Genomic DNA, 25,550 nt, shown 5'->3' with positions numbered 1-25,550 from the left:
GTAATCATATCTTTAACTTCATAAAAAATAGTAGCATGCATGTTAGCAATATCATCAGTAGTTTGAACTTTGTTTGACAATGATGTAACAGGTGTAGGCAATCTATATCCATAAATAATTTCAAATGGTGCTTTCTGTGTAGCTGTATGTGGTGTGTTATTGTATGCAAACTGAAGTAAATGTAAATGTGTGTCCCATGTTTGTGGTTTAAAATTGTGTATGCACGCAAAAGATCTAAAATGGTACTATTAGTAGCTTCTGTTTGCTCATTTGTTTTAGGATGAAATGCAGATGAAAAATCAATCTTTGTTCCTAAATTGGCAAACAAAGTAATCCAAAAATTATTGTAGAATCTAGAATCACGATAAAAAATAATAACTTTTGGCAAACTGTGATTAGTGAAAACAGTTTTCAAAAACAATTGAGCAGCTTGAGATGCAGTTAACGTTTTCTTGCATGAAATGAAATATGCTTGTTTGCTAAACCTATCGACAATAGTCCAAATCATGTCATGATTAGCTTTAGTGTTAGGCAAACCAGTGATAAAATCCATTGAAATCTGTTCTCATAGTCAGTCTGGAATTGGTAAAGGCATTAATAAACCATATATGTTTACCATAGTGTCATTTAACTCTTTGGCAAATTAAACATTCAGATACAAAGTTAGATACATCAGATTCCATGTGTGGCCAATAAAAAATTTCAATCAGTGTACGCAAAGTAGAAATAATTCCCCTATGGCCTTGGTATGGGGGACAATGAATTTCGTGCAAGACAAATGATTGAAATGGAACAGTTATATATAATCTTTTTTCATAGAACATAAATCCATTAGCGTAAGACAATGAATCAATTGGAATCCATTTATTTGCAACTAATTTATTCCAATCAGCTTGAAAACTAGGGACTTGGTCATAGGTATCTTTTATAAGAAGAAAAGAATCAAAAGATATCACAGAGATATTATGAATAGTCGGTCTTCTACTTAAAGCATCGACAACAACATTCTCTTTTCCGAGTTGATATTGTATGAGTGGATGAAAATTTTGAATAAAAGCAGCCCATTTAATGTGTCGGTCAGATATTTGTGGTTGACTAAGGAGATGTTTAATACTTTGTTGGTCAGTTTTAATCATGAATTCAGATCCCATTAAATAGTATTTCCATTGACATAAAGCTTGTACTACAGCAAGCAATTCCTTATCATAGGTAGAATACTTAAGTGCAGAGGGTTTAAGTTTGCAGCTAGAGTAGGCTATGGGATGGGAATCTTGCATAAGGACTGCTCCTATTCCAGATCCACTAACATCAATGACTACTAGGAAAAATGGTCTATTGAAGTCAAATAATTACAATACAGGAGCACAAGTTAAAGCATGTTTCAATGAATCAAAGGACTTTTGTTTATTGTCGAACCAATGATAAACCATGCATTTCTTTAATAATTTTGTCAAAGATAATGCAAGCAATGAAAATTTTCTCATAAATTTTTTGTAAAAGCTAGCAAGACCTAAGAAAGAATGTAATTCGTGCACATTTTCAGGTATCGGCCAATTCAAAATTACTTCTATCTTTTTAGGGTCAACTTTAATACCTTCAGATGAAACAAAATATCCTAGGTATTCAATTTGTGTTGGGAAAATTTCACTCTTTTCAAGATTAGCATATAATTGATTCTCTTTCATAGGTAGAATACTTAAGTGCAAAGGGTTTAAGTTTGCAGCTAGAGTAGGCTATGGGATGGGAATCTTGCATAAGGACTGCTCCTATTCCAGATCCACTAGCGTCAATGACTACTAGGAAAAATGGTCTATTGAAGTCAGATAATTGCAATACAGGAGCATAAGTTAAAGCATGTTTCAATGAATCAAAGGACTTTTGTTTATTGTCGAACCAATGATAAACAATGCCTTTCTTTAATAATTTTGTCAAAGATAATGCAAGCAATGAAAAATTTCTCATAAATTTTTTGTAAAAGCTAGCAAGACCTAAGAAAGAATGTAATTCGTGCACATTTTTAGGTATCGGTCAATTCAAAATTACTTCTATCTTTTTAGAGTCAACTTTAATACCTTCAGATGAAACAAAATATCCTAGGTATTCAATTTGTGTTTGGAAAATTTCACTCTTTTCAGGATTAGCATATAATTGATTCTCTTTCAATAATTTGAAAACCAAATATAAATGTTCATAATTCTTGTTTTCATTCTCACTGAAAACCAATATGTCATCAAAGAAAACAATGACACAATGCTGATGCTTCAAAAATATGCGATTCATCATATGACTGAATGTGGCTGGTACATTAGTTAAACCAAAAGGCATAACAAGGAATTCATAGTGTCCAAATGCATTCTAAATGCAGTTTTGAAAATATCAGATGTGTCCAATCGTACTTGATGGTATCCATATTTAAGGTCTATCTTGCTAAATATTGCAAACCCTTGTAGTTTGTCCATAAGATCGTCTACCCTAGGAATCGGATATCTATTATTAACAGTGATCTTATTTAGGACATGATAATCAATGCACATCCTATAGGTATTGTTTTTCTTCTTCACTGATAGGATAGGTGCACCAAATGGAGAACTAGTGGGTCTAATGAGTCCTCGGGTTAACAATTCTTCAACTTGGACTTGAATTTCTTTCTATTCAATTTGATTATGTCTATATGGTGCTTTACATGGTGGTTGTGATCTAGGAATTAGGTTTATTTTGTGATCTTCGGGATGTATAGGTGGTAAGTCAGCAGCAAAACAATCTTGAAATTGTGAAAGAAATTGTGCATGCTTAGAATTCATCTGATTTTCTTTAACTTCAATTTCATTCACCCATATTAAGCAGGATTTGCTACCTTTTCGTAATGCATGTTTAGCATGTGTATAACTAAGCAATGGAAAATTATCGAAAGTGTGCATACCTAGCAATGTGATTTGTTTCCCATTAGAATGAATCTTCATTGAATGCATGGAATCATATATATCGGGATTATATTGATGACGCTAAGGCATTCCTAAAATAATGTCACTAGATCGCAAAGGCACAACTAAGAAATTTCTGCATTCAACATAATCACCAATTTTAATTTCTAAGTCATGCACTTCTTGTGTTCCATTGTATCTAGTGCCTAAGAATGTAGCCTTGATGCGATAATGAGTAGAAATAGTATGTAAATTCAATTCTTTGACCAATTTTGCAGAAATAAAGTCGTGTGTGCTCCCATCATCATGTCAAACAATCATTTCTTTACCATGCACAAGACATTTCATCGTTAATAAAGAATGGGGATTTTTCATACTTGGTAAAGTATTTGAAGTAGTACCAATATCATCATCGTCTTCCGTGAAATCTGGCATTTCTTCATGTTCTTCATCTTTTGTTGCTCCCAAATAATTGATGTGAACAGTCGACTTTTTGGATTAACAATTTGCCGCTAGATGTCCAGGTTGATGACATTTGTAACAGATTATGGGTTTGGCCTTAGACACATTATTGGTAATAACAGGAAGTTTAAGGATGTTGGAATTTGTATGAAAATATGGCTTAGAATTTGGATTTGTGTTTGATGGTAAAGCAGGGGGTCGTGTCCAAGATTTACGGAATGAAGATGGAAGGAAACGGTTTTGATTGAATCTTCGAAAATTTGAATTGAATTGTTTTGAACCAAAGTTACCATTTGTTTGAAATTGTTGTGGTCACTTCTCTCATCCTCGGATTTTGTCTTCAGCATCATGGGCCAAGGAAATTGCATCTTCAAGAGTTGTTGGCTTGAACATGTTCACCTCCGCATAAAAATGTCCAAGTAAGCCAAACATAAACTTGCGTTTATGGGTTGCCTCAGGTACATCTTTGAACATTCGAAGTTACAATAAAGCATTCCAAAAACGCTCGGTATATTGTGAAATAGGCTCATGATCCCTCTGTTGTTTGCAGAAGATCCCATTGTTTGATTGCTTTTTCATGAAATTGGAATGGAAGGAAATTCTGTAAAAATTTCTTTTGGAAAGTCTTTCAAGCAGTAGGACAATCAATGCTTTTGCGGACAACATTCCACCATAGGGATGCTCTGTCCACTAGATGATTAGTGACACACTTAATTTTATCTTTCTCAGCATACTGTTCTTCATGAAAATAATCATCAAATTGACTAATAAAAGCAAGTACAGTCTTTCCATCGCGTGACTCATTGAAAGTATGAAACTTGAAATTTCTTTTACTTATCTTTGTTTTTTTCCAAATAGATTGCGCTTCAAGTGTCGCATCGATCGTACATCGTATAAGATCTTCAGATTGTGGTCCATCTTGGTCGGTAGTAGATCGTTGCAGATTGGCCAATTGAGCTTGCAAAATTTGACATGCTCTTCATTCCTCTTGAAGCTGCATCATAATTAGATCCAGTTTTTGCTTCATCGTTGGTTTCAGTAAATCACATTCGGTCATAAAATCTTCCATGGTTTGATCGGACATCCTGCAAAATTCTAAAAGACCTCACACAGTCGAAATCTTGTTAGCGGGATGAGAGCAGGGTTTACAAGGCTTATTTTTCTCTTTTTTTTATAAATGACTTTTTGCAGTATTTCTTCTTTGCGAATGCTGAATTTAATATCATTGTCTTCTTCCAAGAGGATACTTCGTGTGTGTAGTCTGCGTATAGCAATCTGTTTGTTGGAATTGAACTCTATCAGTCCCCAAGTGTGAATAGGGGCTTGTAGGAAAGTTGAAAATCCGTTTAGGACTAGCTATGTATGAACAACCACTATGGGAGAGGTTTGAAATTGAAGTTTTTGAACCTTTGTAAAGCTGAAAAGCTTTAAGCTTTAAGTAAATAAAACTTTAACTAAAATCATTGATTTTTGGAGGACGACGACAGCTTCTGAACGGCAACGGCGGCGATTAGTACATGCTGCCGCCACTGATGGTGAAATTTTATGTCTAAAGCTTTTTAAGCTTTCTCACTAAGCTTTCACACTTAATCTTTATAAAATTGATTGCATGTTTCTCTGAGAAATAGAAGAGTTAACAAAGGAACTTCCTGAGTGGTCCTCCGCCTATAGAGGTTGGTCCTTCGCGATCCAAGTGCGTAGAAGGGGGTTCTTCACTGCCAAGAACATGCTGGTATTGACAGATTGCTGCGGACTGGCTGTAGAGCTCGATCGTTCCAGGAGCTCCGCCTTCGCGCGAGATGGTAAGCGATTGGAAGCTCTCGATCTCAGCTTCGCTTTGATACCACGGGTGCACAAATCGGATGCTGTATGCGTACGTAGCAAGCGTCGGAAGGTCCCCAAGAACAAAAGAACTCTACTTTTGTACAAAAAACAAGAGAGAAGACTTGCACGACATGAAGCAAAATACTAATTGGGTACAATCTCCCCCCATGCCTTGTGTGAGCACTCCACAAAGCATGTATTTGATATATTATTCATCTCTAAGCTCAAAAAATAGCCCAATTTACAATTAGCACGCTTTAGCTTTTGTGTTTGCTTTTGTCCAACTAAAGAATTCAAGCAATTGGGTGCCCAAAGAGTCGGGCTATGCCCAAATACAATGTCCAACAACAAATATTTAAATGTGTGCCCATGCGCATACAAAATAATAAATAAATATTAGGCGCTTTAATAAATAAGCGCGTCAAAATAAATATTGGCGCCACGCCTCAGATGCGCCCATCAAAATGATAATTTCTTCTAAATAACTTGAATACACGCTATCGCCCAATGCTTCCCAACGCCACTACTGCCTGGCTCTACACATCAACTAAAGCATTCACAATTGTTAGAAAATAATACAATTAAACCGACAAAAGTGAATACCTAGCAGTCTTCAGCTATAAAATAAATAAATTGGTTAGAACTCAATCCTAACCTTAATTTATTACGAGTGCGCACTCTAAACTCATAAACGTCCATTAATTTAAATATGTATTTTGTGGAATCACCCGCTATGGAATCACCCACTTGCACATTAAATTAACAAGATGCCCGAAAAGGACAAGCATCCCCATCGACTTTTTGCACAAGGAATCCACCTTGTGTATGAGCCCCAGCAACAAATATAATTTTACGAAATCTGCCGCAAAACCTCACGGAATCCACCATGGAATATGCCTCCTGGCATCGCACATAGTGGTGAAGGCCTTGAAGCATGGGGTTTTCAAACTAGAGATAGCTAACCAAGTGTCATGCATGAGTGTTATGATGTGCACATTGCAAAGAATCCAACATGTAATTGCCAAGATTTCATGGACCGTGCCGCAGAAGGAAAAGCGTATTTGGCATGTAAGCACCTATACTATGTGTACCTTCGAGTGTTTGGGATGGATGCAAATGCCAACATGTTTATACACCAACCCACACTCACTGAAGAAAACTTGCACATTGTATTTGGAAGTAGAAGAACTTTTCCAACACCACCTAAATAGTGACCAACAATACAATGCCAACACTACCTCTTAGCACAACCACATTTTATTTTGTTGAGAAGTCACTGTTATAGAATCCATTTGGATGGCAAGTCTTTGGTGAACTTGTCTCTCTTAATTTGACAAGCAAAAGCACATTTCCCAGCGTTAATACAATATAAATGTACATTTGGTTTGCTTGTATGAATTGTCTTGTATCATATTGGGAGAGAGAGGGGGAGGGGAGGAAGCTATCAATGCATTGAAATTAAAGTTCTAAAAACACTGAGTGGCTACCCAAGCATTTACATTATGTGTATGAGAGAGAGAGAGAGAGAGAGAGAGAGAGAGAGAGAGAGAGAGAGAGAGAGAGAGAGATGTTTAGGATTTAAGAGAAGTGTTTGTTACAACACATGCCGTAATTTGATGTGAGGCATTGTGATACAATGTGGACTAATCGCATGCATGAGAGAGAGATTTTGAGAGAGGGAGGGAGATAAACACGGAGAGTGAGTGAGTGACTAAGATTTATATACGTACATATAGGTACGCGCGCGTGTGTGTGTGTAGAGGTGAGAGGGAGAGAGAGAGAGAATATAGAGTGAGAGGGAGAAATTGCATGTACAACCCTAAACTGAGAGAGAGTAAAGACATGGAGTAATTCGTGAGAGAGAGAGAGAGAGAGAGAGAGAGAGAGAGAGAGAGAGAGAGAGAGAGAGAGAGAGAGAGAGAGAGAGAGAGAGAGGTGGGCCGTGGTGTTTCATTCTTCCGAGGTGATCGCATGAATGAATCCATGTTACGTGCTAGAGAGAGAAAAATTGTTTACATGAGATGGAGTGCTATTTGATTGAGTGTGCTGGAAAGAGAAAAAGAGATTATACACGTAGAGGGAGAAGCACACAGAGAGAGAGTGTGTGTGCGTATATGAGTGAGTGAAGGTAGTGGTGGCAATCGTGGGGGTGGTGGGGATAATGGTAGTGGCGGTGGAGATGGAAATAGTATTGGTGGTGGCGTAGAGATGGTGGTAGTGTGGTGGAGGTAGCGTGGTGGTGGTGGCAGCATCGACGGCAATGACAGTGGCAATGGTGGTGGATGAAGTTGTTGTGGTAGTGGTGGTGGAGGTCAAAAAAATCAAGGGGTGGAATAAGTGGACTATGTGAAACAAGAAATGGAGGTTGCCTAGAGAAGCTCGCTCAAAAGCTCGCTTCTCGCACGCACTCGATAGGCATAGAACTATTCAGCTATAGTAGCCTCTTCACATTTCTTCACTAGTTGTGGGTGGCGACACGCAGCCCTGACCTTGCTTCATTCTACATGACAACTCATTTTTCAACACATGCACTTGAACAAGCTCGATATGATGTCTCGACTTGTTGGATACTTTGTACTAGAAGACTTGGCCAACTTGCCTCTACCCATGTAGACCGCCCCAGCAGTCGGGTGAGAGGTAGCTTTGATACCAAGTGTGACAATGCCATCTTGGTCCCATGGGTCCGCAACACGGATCGCGCGCACAAGTAACATGGTTCATGAGTGCGCAGTACCACGTTGCGTCTTGAACATGCAACAGAAACCAACTCATAAGAGATGCCAAGAAGACGCCATCGCGTCACAGCATGCACTCGTCGCGTCGCGTCACATCACCGGGCCATTATGCCCTTGATATCCCTCCCACATCACGGCTCATATGCATGAAGTGTTTTGGCCATAGCCAATTCTTTGTAGGATCCTTTTAGAACTTATCCCTTAAGACACACACCACACCGAACTCATATGTAGATGTTGCCCATAGAATACATGACTATTGACAAAAAGATTCCTCCTTTGGCTAATTTTCTCGCACATGAAAATTCCGTGTTTACCTTGAGATTTTCAACCACATAATTTGCATTCTTAACCATACCAACTTATGATTGTGGATTAGAAGGTAGAGTTTTCATGTCACCAAAGACAATTCGAGAGGAATGGAAATTGTGTGATATAATTGTATAGGACATCAATGTGGATAGAAGAGAGGCTTGAGAGTGGCCCTTCCCAAATTCCTTTTTTTTTCCATTGGTAGAACGATGCCTCAAACATTTGCTTTAGTAGCAAGGTACATGGCCATTGTAGATTCTAGGCACCATGATCAAATTAGTGCTATCCCTCATGCCATCTAACATGGGTGCGTTCACACTATGGGCATCCAATAGCTTTTGTGATCTCCCTCCACCTTAAGGGGTTGTAGCCCTGGTGTCTCCTCAATACCTTTGCCTCCCATAATCTTACCCCATTCCAAGCTACATCATGTATGGTGTTTCGAGCCTCAAGTGGAAGAGTGACATAAAGGGTAGAATCTAGGTACGGAACACCTAGTACATATAATTTAATGGTTTTTAAGGTGCCAAGGGCTCCCATGCTAATATCACTCGGATTTCGTTTTCAATAAATTTTTAAAAACGTAGCAATATTTTACTGACATTGTTTTGATTTAGTTCTGAACCAAATAATTTTTGGATTATTGGATAAATCATATGGTGGCGGGTGAGTGGAAGAAGGTGGTCGAAGGCGAGAGAGATGGATGGTACTACCCTTCACGCGGCCCCGCCATTGAAGCTCCGCTCATCATTTTTCTCGGCCGACAGCACCCCATGGAAGCTTACGTATGCCCGATTTCAGGTGATGATTCTTTCTTATCAGAAACGAGCAACAGCTCTTCTAGTAGAAGACTGCAAAACCTGCGTATGTGCATGTGAATGCTAGGGGCATGTGCCTGCAAAAACATCAGCTCTGACTCCTATTTGTAGGACAGATATACCAGTGACTGTGCATGGGAATGCTAGGGACATGTGCCTGCAAAATATCATTAGACACAGGAGATTGTAGGTTTATGTGTTTCCACCTGACATAATGTGTGAGATGATATTTGCGAGCGAGGAAGTCAGCTTCAGCTCCTGTTTGTAGGGTAGATAAACCAGTGCCAGGGGCATGTACCTGCAAAATGTTATTATAGACGGGTGATTATAGGTTTATGCGTTTCCATCTTACATAATGTGTGGGTCTGAGACTATATGTGCATGCAAAAACATCAGCTTTAACTCCTGTTTGCAAGGTAGATAAGTCTCGTGATTTGGTTCCTTCCTTTCATTTGTTGGAGGAGTCAAAGGTGAAGTTGAACGTGCTTTTGGCTTGTTGAAATATTCATGAGAATGGTTTTCAGTTTTGTATGTGATTTCTCAGTGGCTAGCCACCATTTCTTTCTCCCAAATTTGTGTCTACGTCTATGCCAGTGGTCACCAAGGCATATCAAAAGATCACTACATCAAGACTTGTGTTTGCTAATTTGGCCACTACTATAACCATGACGTGTTTGATTCACTCCTTTGTAAGAGACTCTTGATGCCATAATGTGCAAGGAAATTGAAGGCTTCTTCCCAAAGAAAGCATGGTAGGGAGTCATATCTTGCAATGCTGAAGTAGGTGACCAATTGCGGATATGGATTGCAGTAGCCACGGCCTCACCTCATAAGGAATGGGAAAGACCCTTGTGCTCCAACATCGATCGGGCCATATCAAGCATGGTCCGATTGGCAAGCTCCACCACACCATTTTCAAATGGTGTATTTGGATGGGAATATTCCACCTGAATTCCTTGATCCTTGCAAAACTCAGAAAATAGGTTAGAACAAAACTCGCTACTATGATAAGCTCGAACACCATGAACTTTGAAGGAGGTTTGCTTCTCCACAGACACCTTCCACTCACAAAAACAAGAGTACGCCTCGTTCTTGTACTCCAAGAAATAGGGCCACACATAACGACTAAAGTCGCCAACAGTCAACATAAGATACTTAGCCTTTGAAAAGGAGGCTGTGCCCATAGGTCTGCAAAGGTTGATGTGAACTAACTCAAGAGATGTAGATGCCCTGCGAGTAGTAACTTGTGGATGAGGTTGCCCATGCTGCTTGCCCCTCAAGCAACTAGGGCATAGTGTGTGAATGGGAGGAAAATTTGGAGGTCCCTTAACTATCTTCCTCCTAGAAGCCCGCTAAATAGTATCAAGATTCAAATGCTTATAACAAGCATGCCAAAGTAGTCCAAGCTTGTGTGAAGATTGTGGAGCAAGGGTTGTGAGTGTGTAGAGTCCATCATCTTGTGTACTTGTCCAAAGAGTAGCTTTCAAAGAGGCATCCTCAATTGTACTGCATCTTGGGTAAAGATGACTTGGGTACCTAGCTGTGGAAGACCATAAACAGACAGAAGGTTGAAACCGAAATTTAGTACATAGAGGACTTTGGCTGAAGAAGAACCTTGATTAGGCAACAAGGGAATGGTCCCATCTCCACGCATGGGGATTAAAGAGTTGTCACCAATGATGATGTATCCCTCTCTAGATCACATATCTTGAAGCTAATCTTGGTTGTAAGTCAAGTGGGAAGAGACCTCACTATCCATGAGCCAGGGCTTCTCCTCAAAAGAAGAAGCAAGAGCCATATCCTCCACCTCAAACAAGCGGGTGAAGATGGACTCACTGGTAGCGGGTATAGCCTTTGAATCCTTGGACCCCTCCTTAGGCTTCAAATGGGGCTATTTTTGCTAGCATTTCTCCTCAATATGAGTGCCCTTCCCATAGTGTGGGGCCTGGGCACTTGGGTTGCTTCTTTCTCTTATCCTTGGAATCATCCTTCTTGTCCTCCTATTTCTTAGCTTAGGGCTTTCCCTTTTTCTTTTTACCCCCAGAACCTGTAGTAAGAGTCTGTGTGGAGCCTGATCCACTAGTCCCCTTCTCTCTTAGATGCTCATTATACTCCAAGACAAGTAGTGAAAGCTTCTTTCAAAAGAGAGTATCTCGGATCCTCAAAGTTAGAAGGCTGTTGTAGAAGACATTGTACTTAGGAGATGGTAGCTGAGTCAATAGAATCATGGCGGTATGCTCTGAATATATCATCCTCTCGAGCGACACAAGCTCGTCCCTCATATCCTCTAGTTTGTTGATGTGATCCTTCATAGAACAAGAATCATTAATACCGAGCATTTGAAGCTTCTTCTCCAAGGAGATCTTGTGGGCAAATGTCTTCTGATGGTAAAGAGATGCAAGATTCTTCCACATCTCCACTGTAGTCTTCAATCTATGAACACGAACCAAGACAAATTCTTGTAAACTCATAAAGAGAAAGAATCGGGCTTGAGAGTTGAGCCTATCCCAAAGCGTTTCATGATCCATCAATGACCCATGTGCAGGGCCTTCCATGGGCCGGGGGATTGGGAGAGACTTCCAAAGGTCGAAGGTATCGAGAATGCACTCCACCTTACACGACCATAGAGACTAGTTGGAACCATCCAACTTGTCTTCTTTGGGCAAAGAAGGAAGCATAGGCACTTGTACAATGGGTGCCATGTAAGGCACCTTCAGGGTGATAGGTCGCAATGTATGGGAAACACAAAGGGGGGGAGGAGGAGAGGGGTGCTCTGAACGGGGAGTTTGTACAGGGGACTTTGACCTCGGCTAATCTTGCCATCACTCAAGGGAATGATGAGAGACCTCATACTTGGAGTCAGTAGAGCTGAAAAACTGGTATTTGCAAAACCTGCAATCACTCGAAAAAGCTACGTTTGGCAGTCAATAGCATCGAAATAGGGAAATTAGTTACAATCAAGATGTAGATGTGTCATGTGCATAGAAAAAGTTGTTGCCTATACCCAAATGCTGTTGCCTATAGTTAGGGACTATTGATATGTACAAACGGGTGAAGTAGAGAAACCTGCGTTTGGGCAGCTAGAAGCTGTCGCCTTTTCAGGAGAGCTGTTGCTTGGGCAATAGAGCGTGTCGGAAGTAGTCAAATGCTGTTGCTTTGGCCCAACAAGACTGTGCTTGCAACAAATATAGATATGGAGAGGACCATCTAGTGGTCTCGGGTGGTCTTCATGATGAAAATCATATTTGGGATCTCTTGTTAGGTGATGATACCATGTGAGAGTGCACAATGGAAGAAGGAACTCGAACATAGAGAAAAGAAGATAGCAGGAAGATGAAGGGAGAAAGAAATTCGCACTGGTTGAAATAAATGCTAAATACAAAGAGAGGGATTGATTAGTCCCTGGATGTAGCTTGAGGCGTTAGTGAGGGCACCAGATCTAGTTGGAAATGATGGTGGCAGCAGCAACATTGGAGACAGAGGAGTATACCCAGAGTCGGAGGAGCAACCTACAAAAGATGATGGCCAAAGTGTAGGGGGACTAGCTATAAATACTTGGAAAATAGGGCCATAAATATGGTCGACCAGTCAAAATAGGCCATTGGAATGCACTAAATGCAGTCGGATTGGAGAAAAAAATGCCATAAATATGGCCATGATATGCCAGATAGTGTGTGGCTGACCAGAGGTGTAAACTGACAGACATACTCATCACAGGCTTAGATTTTGCTGCCCTAGCAGACATCAAGGCAAAGCTTAGTGCTACTTTTGAGATGACAAACCTTGGTTTGTTGTCTTATTTTTTGGGGATGGAGGTAGTTTGTTTTGGGGGATGCATTTTTGTCATAGCAGAAATACGCACTTCAGCTAGTGGAATAGCACACTTCGGATCAGACACGGCCAGTGGCCACGCCTCTTGATCCTATTGTCCACTTCTTGAAGCATACCCTAGGACAGCCCTTCGATGCACATACCTATCGCTCTATTGTAGGAAAACTTCTTTGGTTAATTCACACTAGGCCAGATTTAGCTTACTCAGTCAATATTTCACAGCATCTAGGATGTCACATTGGATTGCATGTCTTTGTGTGTTGCGTTATTTACGATGTACTTATTCTTATGGCCTGACATATGGTTCTGGTTTATGTTTGCAAGGGTACATTGATTCTGATTGGGCAAGAGATCCCGACATCTGGCGTTCCCATGGCTTCTATCTCTTTACCTTGGGCATGGCTCCCATTTCTTGGTCTAGCTGCAAGTAAGAGACGGTGGCAGCTTCCACGATCGAGGCTGAGAACCGGGCTTTCTTTGATAGCACCACTAAGGCCATCTACTTGAGGAGTTTACTGGTAGCACTTCATTTCCCATGCGACTTTCCCACCGTTGTCTATTGTGACAACTAGAGTGCCATTGCCCTTGCGAGCAATCTGATCATTACACCATGGACGTGGCATGTGGGAGTCCACTTCCATTTTTCCAAAGAGCAGGCTGAGCTAGACACTATCCCCCTAGAGTTTGTGCCCACATCCGATAATTTTGCAGATATTTTGACCAAAGCGGTCAATCAGCCGCGGTGCTTTAGTACCTGTTACCTAGGATCAGTTTGAGTTCAGCCTGCCCTCTTGCTTCCCTTCCAGTTTAAGAGGGGGCGGCTTCCACTCTTGATAGTGACAGTGATGATGTTTACAGTTTTTAGACATTTGTTCATTTATTTCTTTTGTATTGTATTATGGACCTTTGTAACTTTATCCGCACTGTTAGGATGACTTGATTGTAAAAGGACGCTTAGGCAATTGAACAATTCCCCTGCGAGGGCACTGTCAAAGTGGCACCGTTGCATTGCATCTTGCGTGAGTATGACATCTTGCATCACCCTTTGCATTACCCCATGCATTGACATTCCGTTTATGTGAACATGCATTTGTGCGCATTTATTCATTTTTGGTCTTTTGGAGTGGTCGACTCTGGATCCACCATATTCGTGGCATTACCCATGGCAGTCTCCAAGGCAGTTTTTTCATTAGCTTGCTTGCTCTTTGCTTGTATTGCTTGCTTCACATGTTTGCTATACCCACAACCATTTTCCTTCTACACTGACACCTAGTAATGGTAGGGATAGTATGCTTGTTTTGTGAAGGTCTTGGGTCTAAGTATCCTTTATCATTCTCCCGTTTGGGGCACGGATATTCAATAGGAAAAAAACTAATTTGAACCTCCACTAAATGCTAAATCTCTCACATTTTAAAAAAAAAGTCCATAGTTGATTCCATCCGTCTTTGTAGGGCTTGGTAGGCCACTGGGTAGCCGATGCGCACCCTTTGCCCAATGCCCTGTCCTCTTTGGGGCGATCGCTTGGGCTCTCTTGGTAAGATAGCCATTGCCTTTGTAGTCTTAGTAGGCCACTAGGCAGCCGACGCGCACTCTTTGTCCGATGCTCTGGCTTCTTTAGGGTGGGACACCTTGGGGTAAAAGATTTTTCTTGTGGCACCATTGTTGGGCCTGAGGGGGGGTGTTGAGCTAAAAATGCATCAGCTTTACTTAAACAGCCCCAAAACTTGCTTAATTAGTGAAGAAACCTTGTTTATTTAAAAGAAACGCGATCCTAGAGAGTTTCTGTGTCCCATAAGCACAAACCCACTTGGGAGGGCCTAAACTTTCTATAAATACATATGCTGCCTTTCATTCAATTAACAATCTCGTTTTTGTATATTTCAAGTATGTTAGCTTGCTGTCCACACTCCGTTCGTGGAGGACATCTCAGCCGAAGCTGTCCATTGCTGTCTACATCAGTTGGCGCTTGATTTCCAGCCCTCTTCTCGCAGTTTGGAGCTGATCCTAGCTAGGGGATTGCTGTTCCTGCACACAGACCTGCTGCCGTACTACCGACCACATCATCTGTAGCCTGTGTTTGGCAGTTTTCTCTCTTCTCCAGTTGTCGCCCAGCTTCTGCAGGCTGTTGCCAGTCTGTAGCCTGTGTTTGGTAGTTTTCTCTCTCTTGTAGGTTGTCTTGCCTGGGTTTTTAGTCTCTCTCCTCACTGCCTTTTGCATTAGATCCAACTTCTCACTACTGCGTTTGCTGGTGTTCGACATCTGGAGGCTGCCTTGTTGCGATTCGGGATTCGTTCAAAGTACGACACACTCTCCAGCTCATTACCCATAAGCACAAACCCACTTGGGAGGGCCCAAACTTTCTATAAATATGTATGCTGTCCTCCATTCAGTTAACAATCTCATTTTTGTAGATTTCAGGTGTTTCAGCTTGCTGCCCACACCCCGTTTGCAGAGGACATCTTAGTTGAAGCTGTCCATTGCTGTCTATATCAGTTGGCGCCTGATTTCCAACCCTCTTCTCGCAGTTTGGAGCTGATCCCAGCTAGGCGATTGTTGTTCCTGCACAGACTTGCTGCCGTATTGCTTGCCACGTCATCTGCAGCCTGCGTTTGGTAGTTTTCTCTCTCCTCCAGCTGCCGCCCAGCTTTTGCAGATTGTCGCTAGGCTGTCCAACCTGTGTTTGGTAGTTTTCTCTCTCCTGCAAGTTGTCCTGCCTGCGTTTTTAGTCTCTCTCCTCACTGCCGTTTGCATTAGATCCAGCTTCTCATTGTTGCATTTGTTGGTGTTCGACATCTGGAGGTTGCCTTGCTGCAAGTCGGGATTTGTCAGATTACGACACTCTCTAGCTCATTACCCTTGCCGTGATCCTTGAGATACAGGAGTTCGAGGTTCAGTATTCATTCACTGCACAGTGTGTTTGCTACATGAGCATTGTATATGCAGTAGTTATATCACTTCAGTTATTTTTTGTGTTCATTGTCTTTGAGTTACCCTAACCCTAATTGTGTTCTTTTATCAGTTTGTGCTTTGTCGTACGATTGTTATTTGTGTTTCTGTGTCTGAGTATTTCTTTACAGCTGTGTCTTGCAAGATTTTTGGAGATGTCTCATGTTGCCACAATCATAGCACTGTACATTCTTCCTTCTCTGCATGTCACCCCTGTTTGAAGTTTGAAAAGCTTGAGCAGACAACATCCTTGAACTTGAATTTGTACACAACAAGCCTTTAGAAGAACACTCAAAAGATGAGTAGTCATAAGTGTCTTGAAGCTTGTCATTAGTAGGCATTGTGTTAGAATTTGCCAATTTTGGGCAGTGCCCAATGTAATTTGTGTGGTGTGGACACTTATGAAAGTGTCAAAGTTTGGTAACTCTAGGACTTTAAATGCAACACCACAAAACTCTAGAGTTAAATTAATCAAACTCTAGTTAGGTTGTGGATGTGTGGCTGGGTCAACCTTAGACCTTAGTTGTTCTTTGTATGTTTCATTGTGTCGTGCAATCTTGAGCTAATACACTCTCTTGAGCTCACATTGTCTACTGCTCACTGCCTCTTGTTTCTCTCTAGTTGATCTCACATTTGGTAAGAGAGCCATGCATTGGGTTTCGTCTCATCACCATCAGCTGGTGCCACCTGCTCTGGTCAGTGCCGTGGCTATCTCACTAAGGAGGAGCTGTCGAAGATGAACGAGCTGTGGCCAACAATGCTGCCCAGCAATAACTCTGCCAACCAGCAACATTGAGTTGCTCAGGCGCTACTCTGTTGTTGCCAAGCAGCAGCGCTGCCAAGTGTCACACTGCTTTGCCTATCCCGCCAGCTGCAGCAGCAGTCGTTGCTCTGCACAGCTGCCGCCTGCTGTCCCGTTCACACCGCCTATACTAGGCCTAGCTGCTTCTACTTGCAATGCCTGCAGCAGCAGTGTTGCCTTGCGCTGCCTGTCCACGCCGTCAGCAGTGAATTGCTTCTGCCCTGATTGCAGCCAGCACCATCCTAGAGTCAATGTAGCCGGCAGTGCCAGTTGCTCTAGGTCCACCCTAGCTGCCCTCTGCCCCCACACCGTCACTGGATTGCTGCTACCACAACTGCCAAATCCACTGACATGCTTCTCAAGGAGGCAAAAAATACTTGTAAATTTGGGTCTTTTGCCTGATTTGAAGTCCCCTGCACTAATCTCCACCAAAATTGCCAGCCTTGAACAATTTCTTTAACATTTGTGTGAGAAATTTGGGGGTTTTCCAATTTTTGGGTCCAGCATGCATCCCGAGGTGTAGTCTACTTACTGGTTGTTGTCTGCATCTGTTGGTGATATTTCATCGAATCCTAAGGCTGTAAGTATAAAATTTGTTCAACTTATTGAAATTTCTTCGAGGAAATTTGGGGCTTTTGCGTTTCACACATCCCAAAGCAGCAAATAGGTGCACTATAGCATTCAGTGCTATTTGACACACATTTGGCACAGAAATTGGTGAAATGTTGGGGATTTACAGCATTAAATTTGCTGAGATGGACTTTTTGGGGACACATTTTGAGGTACAGCAGTGTGCTGCTGTTCTGAACAGTCTTGGCAAGCTTTTCAAGGTATTTACATGTAGATTTTACTTTGAGACAATTTCATGATTGCATAATCTATCCTGTGTTGGGATCTCGGTACTTGTGTGAGCACATTTTGCACTTCAGCTTGGAAGTGTTTGATTGTGGTTTGTGCACTTTATTGCAGCCATGGCTCAACAAGGTCACAGTGACCATAGCAACATTTTGGGTGTCCTCACCTAGGAGGATAAATTGGATGGCACCAACTACTCCTTCTGGAGTTTCATGGTGTGCAATCTCCTTGTTGCTAAGGGTCTTTGGGCCTTTGTGATTGGCGATTCAGCTAGATTGGGAGGGTTTACACTTGAGATGCCTCCAAGAGAGGCTAGAGGACAGCAAGTTGCTCCTGTTGCTGCCCACATTCCTCCTACAGAAAAACTAAGGAAATGGGACTCTAAGGATGCATAGGCCTTATCTTTAATTGCTCTTTCAGTCAAGAGGGCAATTATACCTCATATTTGGCCATGTAAGACCTCAAAGGCAGCTTGGGATATCCTTGAATAGATGTTTGTAGCGTGCAATGAGGTCAAAATCTCTTACTTGAGAAGAGAATTGACAAATGTACACATGGATGAGAGTGATGCTATGACAGATCACTTGACTGATGTTTGGGATATGAGAGAGTAGTTGCTGAATATTGATGAGGTGATGTCTGATGAGGAGATGATCAACATCACCTTGAACTCTCTTTGAGAGTCTTATCTTGGTTTTCACACTTCCTTGAATTTGTCTGTGAGGGGGCCACAACAATCCCTCATGTTTGTGTAGTTAATTGGCCTCTTGTTGTAGGAGGAACAGACTCCGAAGAACGTGGCTATGAGATCAAGTGATGTTGTGATGCTCTCTAGGCATAAAAGCAAGGGCAAAGGCAAGCAACATGTGAAAAATTAGTCTAAGGCTGATGTGGGACATCCATTTGACAAGGTTGCCCAAGATTCAAATAAAGGGAAAAAGAAGGGAAAAGGCCACTATTTTAAAAAGCCATGCCATTACGTAGACGAATGCTGAAAGAGGTTAGCAAAGGAGGATGACTTCGACTGGGCTGTCCATGAAACATCAGCCACTCATGACTCAGTCTTCAGATGGTGACGCTATAGCCAACTTGGTTGAGGAGGACTATGCATTTTTGACTTGTAGCTATGACATGTCTATGGCTGATTCAGCATTAATGCAGCTGAAATGCAGTATACGTGGTATTATGATAATGGGGCATCCAAGTACATCACTTCACAGAAGTGTTTGTTTACATTCATGTAATCAGCCCCTATAGGGAAGAGAGTTTCGTGTGCGAATAGCTCTAGCTATGATGTATGTGGCATTGGTACAGTTGTAATCATTGCTACAGATGGGTCAAATTTTCAGCTTATAGATGTATTGTTTGTGCTTGGGATCACTAAAAACCTGCTTTCAATTTCAACCTTCAATAAACAAGGCTTTCAGGTCATCTTTGAAGATGATAAATGCATTGTTAGAGATAGAGAGCTTGATTATGCTCCTTGCTTATCAGGGTCATTGTACAAAGGTATCTTTTGCTTGATAATTATGAGAAGAAATCACATCATGCCCTGATAGTTAGCACACTTACTTCCGCTATGCAGAATGCAAAGCTTTGGCATGCTTATTATGGTCACACGAGTTTTAGTAGTGTGATGACACTTCAGGGTGGAAGTGAACTTGCAAGTGTGGTGACAATTGAAGTGGAGGAAGCCTGCCTATAAATAGACAATAAGAATACGAGATGTGGCAACCATTCGACCAACCCAAAAGAAGGGTGCAAGGTATAAGTTGGCCAGCTAAGGAGTGGCGCCCAAAATTAGGGCGGCCCGCCTCAATCATCTTTGGCATAAAATAATGAAACTCTAACTGCATAACTCTAACCCATGAGATGTGCAATCTGCTAGTAGTCTCCCCTCCAAAAATTTGCCAAGGGAGAGGGCAAGTGTGACACTAGTATTGTTCCCATTATATAGATAGGATAGCTCACAAGTGAATGAACAATGGAGCTTGATTGCATTGGGACCCTCTTCCTGGCGATCCTAGCAAGGAGGATGAACATTGAGTGTTTGAGTGGGCAAGAGCTTGGACTTGTATGAACAGATCACGTGACGATAATTATCCAATGAAGTGATGCACCTAGGATGATATTAACCCACAACCGCCCATGTATCTGTAAAAAATAACAACTATGCTCTAATACCATGTCAAAATAGGCAACAATGCAGAGAGACGGTAGAGTTTTCAGGGAGTAACACAAAGTGTGTACGACAAACACTGAGAGAGAAGAGAAACTCAAAAACACAAGAAGAACAACGTGATGATGCACTGAATCATGCTATGAGAAGAAAAGTTGATACAACGGAGCCGAAGCTCAAAAGATAATTGCATTGTACTGTTTGAATCGGGCAGCAACATTGTGGAAATCTGCACAGTGAAGGGAGCGAAACACAGTCCTCCAAGGCAATGGGCTATCGAAGTAATCATTGGAAGGTGAAAGACAACTGTCGAGGGAGTGCACCGTAGCCTTTTGATGCCGTCGGAGATGTGGAAGATCGTCACCAGCTGTTGAGGGAGCGAACCACAGTCCTCTAATACCAGGGAGTGACTTGGCTAGCAAAACACAAATCCCAGAGTGTTGGAGTTGTAATGCAAGGAGAGCAGCCCAAATGCTAATGCCAGGTGGATAATGATGACGTTAGAGGATGGAGGAGGATTTGGGCTGCAAAAACGCAGGTCCCAACAGCCTTTGTGTGACAGGTGAGTGATGCTAGGCTGCAAAAACGAAGGTCCCAGCAGCCCCTGAGATAGACGAGTAATGAAATCATTGACACTAGGTGATGTAGACTGTTGCCAAAAGCTAGGATGCTAATGCTAAGCTAGAAATGATGACACTAGACAAGGAGAAGACCTCTAGATTGAAAAACGCAAGTGAAGGTGGAGCTTGAAGGAGAAAAATGATGACGCCAAGTAGATGATGGTGATGCTAGGTGGAAGATGCCCCAAACGCAAGGGCTGATGATGGAACAGGGCACTTGAAGCAGAAGAGGAAGGGTGAAGGCAGCCACGAGCCATGAACTGCAATGTCCTCTTGAAGGACTGCGAGGGCAGTGGAAGGGGCTAGTGAGAGAAGGGAAGTGGTGGTGATTGAAGGAGGTGGCGAAGAATGATTGAAGAGAGAGTGGTAAAGAATGAATGAAGTGACGGCCTATTTATAGGCATAAGCTGTCTAGGGTGGTGCAACACTATGTGGGCACCTGCTGAAAAAGTAGCCTAAATGTGGACAGCATGCCTTTTTGGGGCTGTTAGTGCAAAACCTTTAATGAAGTGTGCGAACTGAAGAAGTGGTTTCTCAGCAGTATCAACTGTTACACCATCACCCAACTAGCAACAACAGCTGGTTGTATTGCCCCTAACAGAATGCCAATGTTGTAGCATGATCATGCCCCATTCTTAGACAAACTTGGGCTTTTGGGCCTTGAAATTTGTCAACCGTGTATTTTTCATTTCTGTTCTTTGAGATAATATGATGTTCTCAATGATGATGTCCTCTTTGTTTTGCCTTACAGAGTTCATGGTTTTGTGAGGCATATCTTTGTATGTTTTCATGTAAATGTTTGTTGTGTGCCAGCTATGCAACTTACTTCATACAATTTCAGGTGAGTCCATCCTGTATTAAAGACCGATGCAAATCAAATTATGGTTCATTGCTGGCATCTACCCGAAACAATCCAAGGGCTTATAAAACACGAGGTATGTTGTACATTTCTTTCATCTATTACAAGTAGAAGTGTTTTAGAGGATCCCTTCTCCCCTTGTATGTAGACTTGCAACTCTTAATCAGATTAGGAAAAGATTGAGATTATGATTTGAAAGTTGCAGGATACCGACACGAGACTAAGAAGTACCATTTGTATAGACACTATTTTGGTAGGGACATTGTTAGAAACCCTTCAATTCAAACTACAATTTATTACCTTGTAGTTATACAACTTCTATCTACCAAAATATCATAGCAAGAAAGTAAATTTTAGGCATACATCATTTGGGTTATGTAGTTAATCTACCAAGAGCTAGTAGCACCTATTTAAGTATGATGAAAATCCTCTTTATAGCACATTTAGTAGGGGAAAATAAAACTTTACTCCTTTGGAAAAAATTCCACAGTTTATAAAGCAAGGGATCCACTCCTGCAACTGAAAAGGTAATGGAAGGTGAATAAGGTGCAGGGCACCTTTATGTTACTGGCAAGGTAGCCTCTCACAGTGCATGCTACAGAGCCTTCAACGAGTGATCTTGATATTGAAAGCAGCAGACTCAAACTTTCAGCAGTCCACAACAACAAAAAGGGAAGGCAGCCTCCAAGCTTCTGGTAAATGACAAGAGTAGAAGCCCTGTGGTGCATGCTCCAAGCATGTGTAAAGGTATTCAATTGCTTGTGAAGTAGTATTTGCTAAAAACATGTTTTGGAGTCAGATGTCTTTTCCTCTTCAAGAACCCTGGTTAAACCTGCACTAAGGATCTGATGAGGATGATGAAATAGAGGAAAGAGGAGCTAGCTGCTGATTTGGTAGCTGTGGCGGCTGACAAGATGGAGGTGTAGATTGCTATCACATGATACCCCAGTTTGGAGGCTTGCGAGCATAAATTTGAGTAACGATGCTGGACTTCATCCAGATTGCTCTTTCAAGATGGTCGCAAAAAAGCCTATCCTCACAATGAGAGCTTTCTTTGGTCTTCCCTTGGTGTCCAGAACATGGTAACCATCAAACGTGTTTCGCAAGGGGTGGTATGTGAAACTTGTTTCACGAATGAAACATTTCAAGAATTTTCCTAACCATTTCACTTCAAGGGAAATAACAATCTCTATTAAAAGCTGCTGAATGTATGCATTTTAAATGTGGTAATCTGCTGTTTCACTTAGGACAAACCCAAGGGTGAAACGTTTCATGCTGGAACGCAACATTTTAGGGTAAGACATTTCAGGGGTGAAATGTTTCATGGTTACCTTTGTCCAATGACCTCTCCTGGTCTCCTCGAGCTTAGTTCAGAGCACACAAGTCATCATTTGTCTTAGGAGGACATCCAAGGGCAGCAAATTATCGCGGAGGAGGTTTTTCACAGCTCAAAGCATTTAGAAGGGTGTTCTCACTCCACTTTTTCTAAATCCCAATGGATGGTTTCAGTAGAAACATCCCAGATGGCTCCCGTGTCTCTGTGAAGATGTTTCAGCAGATTGTACCATATGAAAGCAGATGGTCTGTGAAGAGTTCTCACCTATGACGGTTGATCATGTCATAGATCTGTTGGTGATTTTACAAGTTAGGTTCTTCAAATAGACCAGTACATGGAATCGGTTCTTGCTTAAGTGTGACTTGAGTGTCCAGTATGGGCTTTCCAAACCAACCCCATGTATGGAGCTCAGTTTAGTTCAGTTAAAGTCTGAATTCATGGTAGAATTGAGTTCAGAATTTTTAGTTCAACACTTTCTAGGGTGTTGGTATTGCAATTTCTAAAAATGTACCCACAATGGGTACTAATATTCTAATTTATATTAAAAACAGTATGGTGCTGAAGTTTCATTGTACTTCAATTGAAAGTCGTTCATAAATTGTAGCTGAAGTGGCTGTTGTAGTTACTTTTTTTCTGATAAAGAATGATTTACAGTATCTGCACATGGTTGAAGTGCTTCCTAGGATAGCTGCAGCAATTGTGGATACTCTCAAAAAAAAAAAAATCACTCTTTGGCACCTGAATGGGACACTCTTACACTAAGGATATTCCCAAGAGAGCATCTCTAGTAGGCTTCTCCTCCTTGTGAGGAACTAGCTATTCTGGTTGTGTAATTTTATCCATCTCAGCCATGATCTTGTGGTCTCAAAGTGAAAGTTGCATAATCAATGTATCAATGGTTTGAAATGGTTTATTATATCTGTCGGAAAGCTTCACGTGCTGACTGTCCCTTCCTTTCTAGCTTTGGCCTTCACCAATGTAAGGCCCTCATATACTTTGTTCTGTTTTTGTGATTCCTTCAATGACAATTTAATCATGTGTAATCGGTTGGGCAAGCCAACCAATTTTGAAAATGACATGTAAGCCAATAATTGTTCATCTCATCTACTATGATCTCAGAACACATAATTACATGAGACATTAGATTTGGAGTTACTTATGAGAACAAGATTACTTTATGTGCTGACGTGCAAGTATTTATTGGTGACCTGTTGGTGCCTTGAAGATGGCTGTGGAGTGCAAAGTCCAGGAGCTGATTTTCAACGAAGAACAATTCTATATCTTACATCAACATTGTTAGGTGCCATGTTCTATAAGAGTTTTACAGATGAGGAAGCAACAGCATCAGAGTTTACAGACAGTAAGTCACTAGTGTTTGAAAGTATATGAATCATAACACAAGGTAAGTCTATGTAGAAATAACTTTGAAACTCCCTCTTATGCTGCCAGGGCTGTTTTTGGTGTCTTTGTGAATTCAGTGCCTGCTTTGCGTGGTAAAGATTATGGGAAGCCAAAAATGCGGTATCCTGATTATTTAGAGACAGAGTCTGGCCTTCAGTATAAGGTGCAGCTAGGTTCTGACATTCAAAACATGTGCTTAAATCATACACTGTAGCAGATTGAAGCCAACACCAAATTATGTTTTGCAGTTAATGCAAGTAAACATTTTGTGTTGTATCTTGTCTCTTGCAGGATCTGCGGGTTGGTACAGGTTCTATTCCAAAAGAAGGTGAAACAGTTGTTGTAAGTTATTATTACCACTGGTTTTTTTATATCACTTTGGAACATCAAATTTGAAGCAGAGTTCAGGAAGGATTTTCCTGCAATTTGTGAGCATGGACAGTTCATGCACAGTTTAGCAAGCTTTTTCCTGCGAGTTGTAAGCATGGACAGTTCATGCACAGTTTAACAAGGTTTTTCCTGCGAGTTGTAAGCATTGACAAAAGTAAACTGTTTTCAAGGTGGACTGGGATGGCTACACTATAGGTTATTATGGCCGTATTTTTGAAGCCCGGAACAAAGCAAAGGGTGGCTCTTTTGAGGTAAGCTCAAATCATATTTTTTCATGTTTGGAGGGAACACATATCTCTATTAAACCTTTAGGATCTGCTACTTGAAAAGTCATTTATGAAGTGTCTATCATGATTCCAGTTGATCATGAGTCTGTTGTTAACTTGGAATGTGGGAAATCAATGAACATAACTACTTACCATGAACATGTCAGAGTATTAGTCATTATTCACTTGAAGAGTTATGCTTTTCATTTAGGATTGCTTTCATTTTGTATGCAGAAGGTCCAGACAGATACCAATCTGTAAGGCTTAATCCATACATACATTTATGCACATTGCATATGTATACATACATTTATGTACCTGACTACCTATTAACCCACCAACTTAGTTATGAACCCACTACCTATCTTAGGCATGCCATATGTATCTACACGTGTATGTATGAGGACACATTCAACCAGAGGCAGTGTGGAACTTGCGTAGACACGACCGAGAGGTAGTAGGGTTTCTAATTATTCTGTGTGTTGGGAGTCAGGACTAGTTGATGTTTTAGAGAATATGTTGTTATCTAAAACCTTAAGCTCTCTTAAACTTCTTGATGCTCAGATCACCAGGTCAAAGAAATTTTAAATCCAGTTAAGGGTTATAAGGATAACTAGCTTTCCTGTAATTAACACATGACTTGCAAACATGAATGAGAGATATTAGTTTTATAAGAAAATCAGTTTTCTAAATGAGTTTTTGGAAATAACAATGCCAAAGAAGTCGATCGTGCAAAGAGATTTTATTCCTTGCTGTTCAAACTTGTAAGAGAAAGAGTCTAAAGATCTGAGGATATGTGTTAATTGAGACTCTTTGATTTCTCTAGAGATATCTTGAGGTTTGTAAATGATTTAATGAAATTGCGATTGAGAGCCAGGCTTGAAAAACTATATGTCCTAATACAACAGAAAAAGAATTTGTATTCTTTATATTATTTTGTATATTTAATTGTTCCTTAAATTTGTTTCCTTTGCACTCAGTAGATATAAAGAA

General features: G+C 41.1%; 1 protein-coding gene across 3 annotated transcripts in view; it reads left to right on the top strand.

Moving 5' to 3' along the window:
- The first annotated feature begins 8,878 nt into the window (after window positions 1–8,878).
- The window catches only part of LOC148032133 (FKBP-like peptidyl-prolyl cis-trans isomerase family protein), a 53,334-nt gene continuing 36,662 nt past the window's right edge, over window positions 8,879–25,550 (top strand). Inside the window, exons 1-6 of one of the 3 annotated variants that reach the window (XM_087682763.1) lie at window positions 8,885–9,055; window positions 21,147–21,240; window positions 23,726–23,860; window positions 23,979–24,064; window positions 24,193–24,243; window positions 24,462–24,542. In XM_087682763.1, the coding sequence (XP_087538889.1) occupies window positions 8,954–9,055; window positions 21,147–21,240; window positions 23,726–23,860; window positions 23,979–24,064; window positions 24,193–24,243; window positions 24,462–24,542 (549 nt within the window). In that variant the 5' untranslated portion in view covers window positions 8,885–8,953. Of the gene's footprint in view, window positions 9,056–21,146; window positions 21,241–23,725; window positions 23,861–23,978; window positions 24,065–24,192; window positions 24,244–24,461; window positions 24,543–25,550 lie in introns of all 3 variants that reach the window. The other 2 variants (XM_087682762.1, XM_087682764.1) reach the window with 2 other exon arrangements.

Source organism: Lygodium microphyllum, chromosome 8 (assembly GCF_053477565.2).
Source record: "Lygodium microphyllum isolate KBCC chromosome 8, Lygodium_microphyllum_v1.1.10, whole genome shotgun sequence".
NCBI classification, from domain to species: Eukaryota; Viridiplantae; Streptophyta; class Polypodiopsida; order Schizaeales; family Lygodiaceae; genus Lygodium; species Lygodium microphyllum.
Note: the sequence above shows the minus strand (reverse complement) of the source record. Positions and strands in the feature narration are given on the sequence as shown.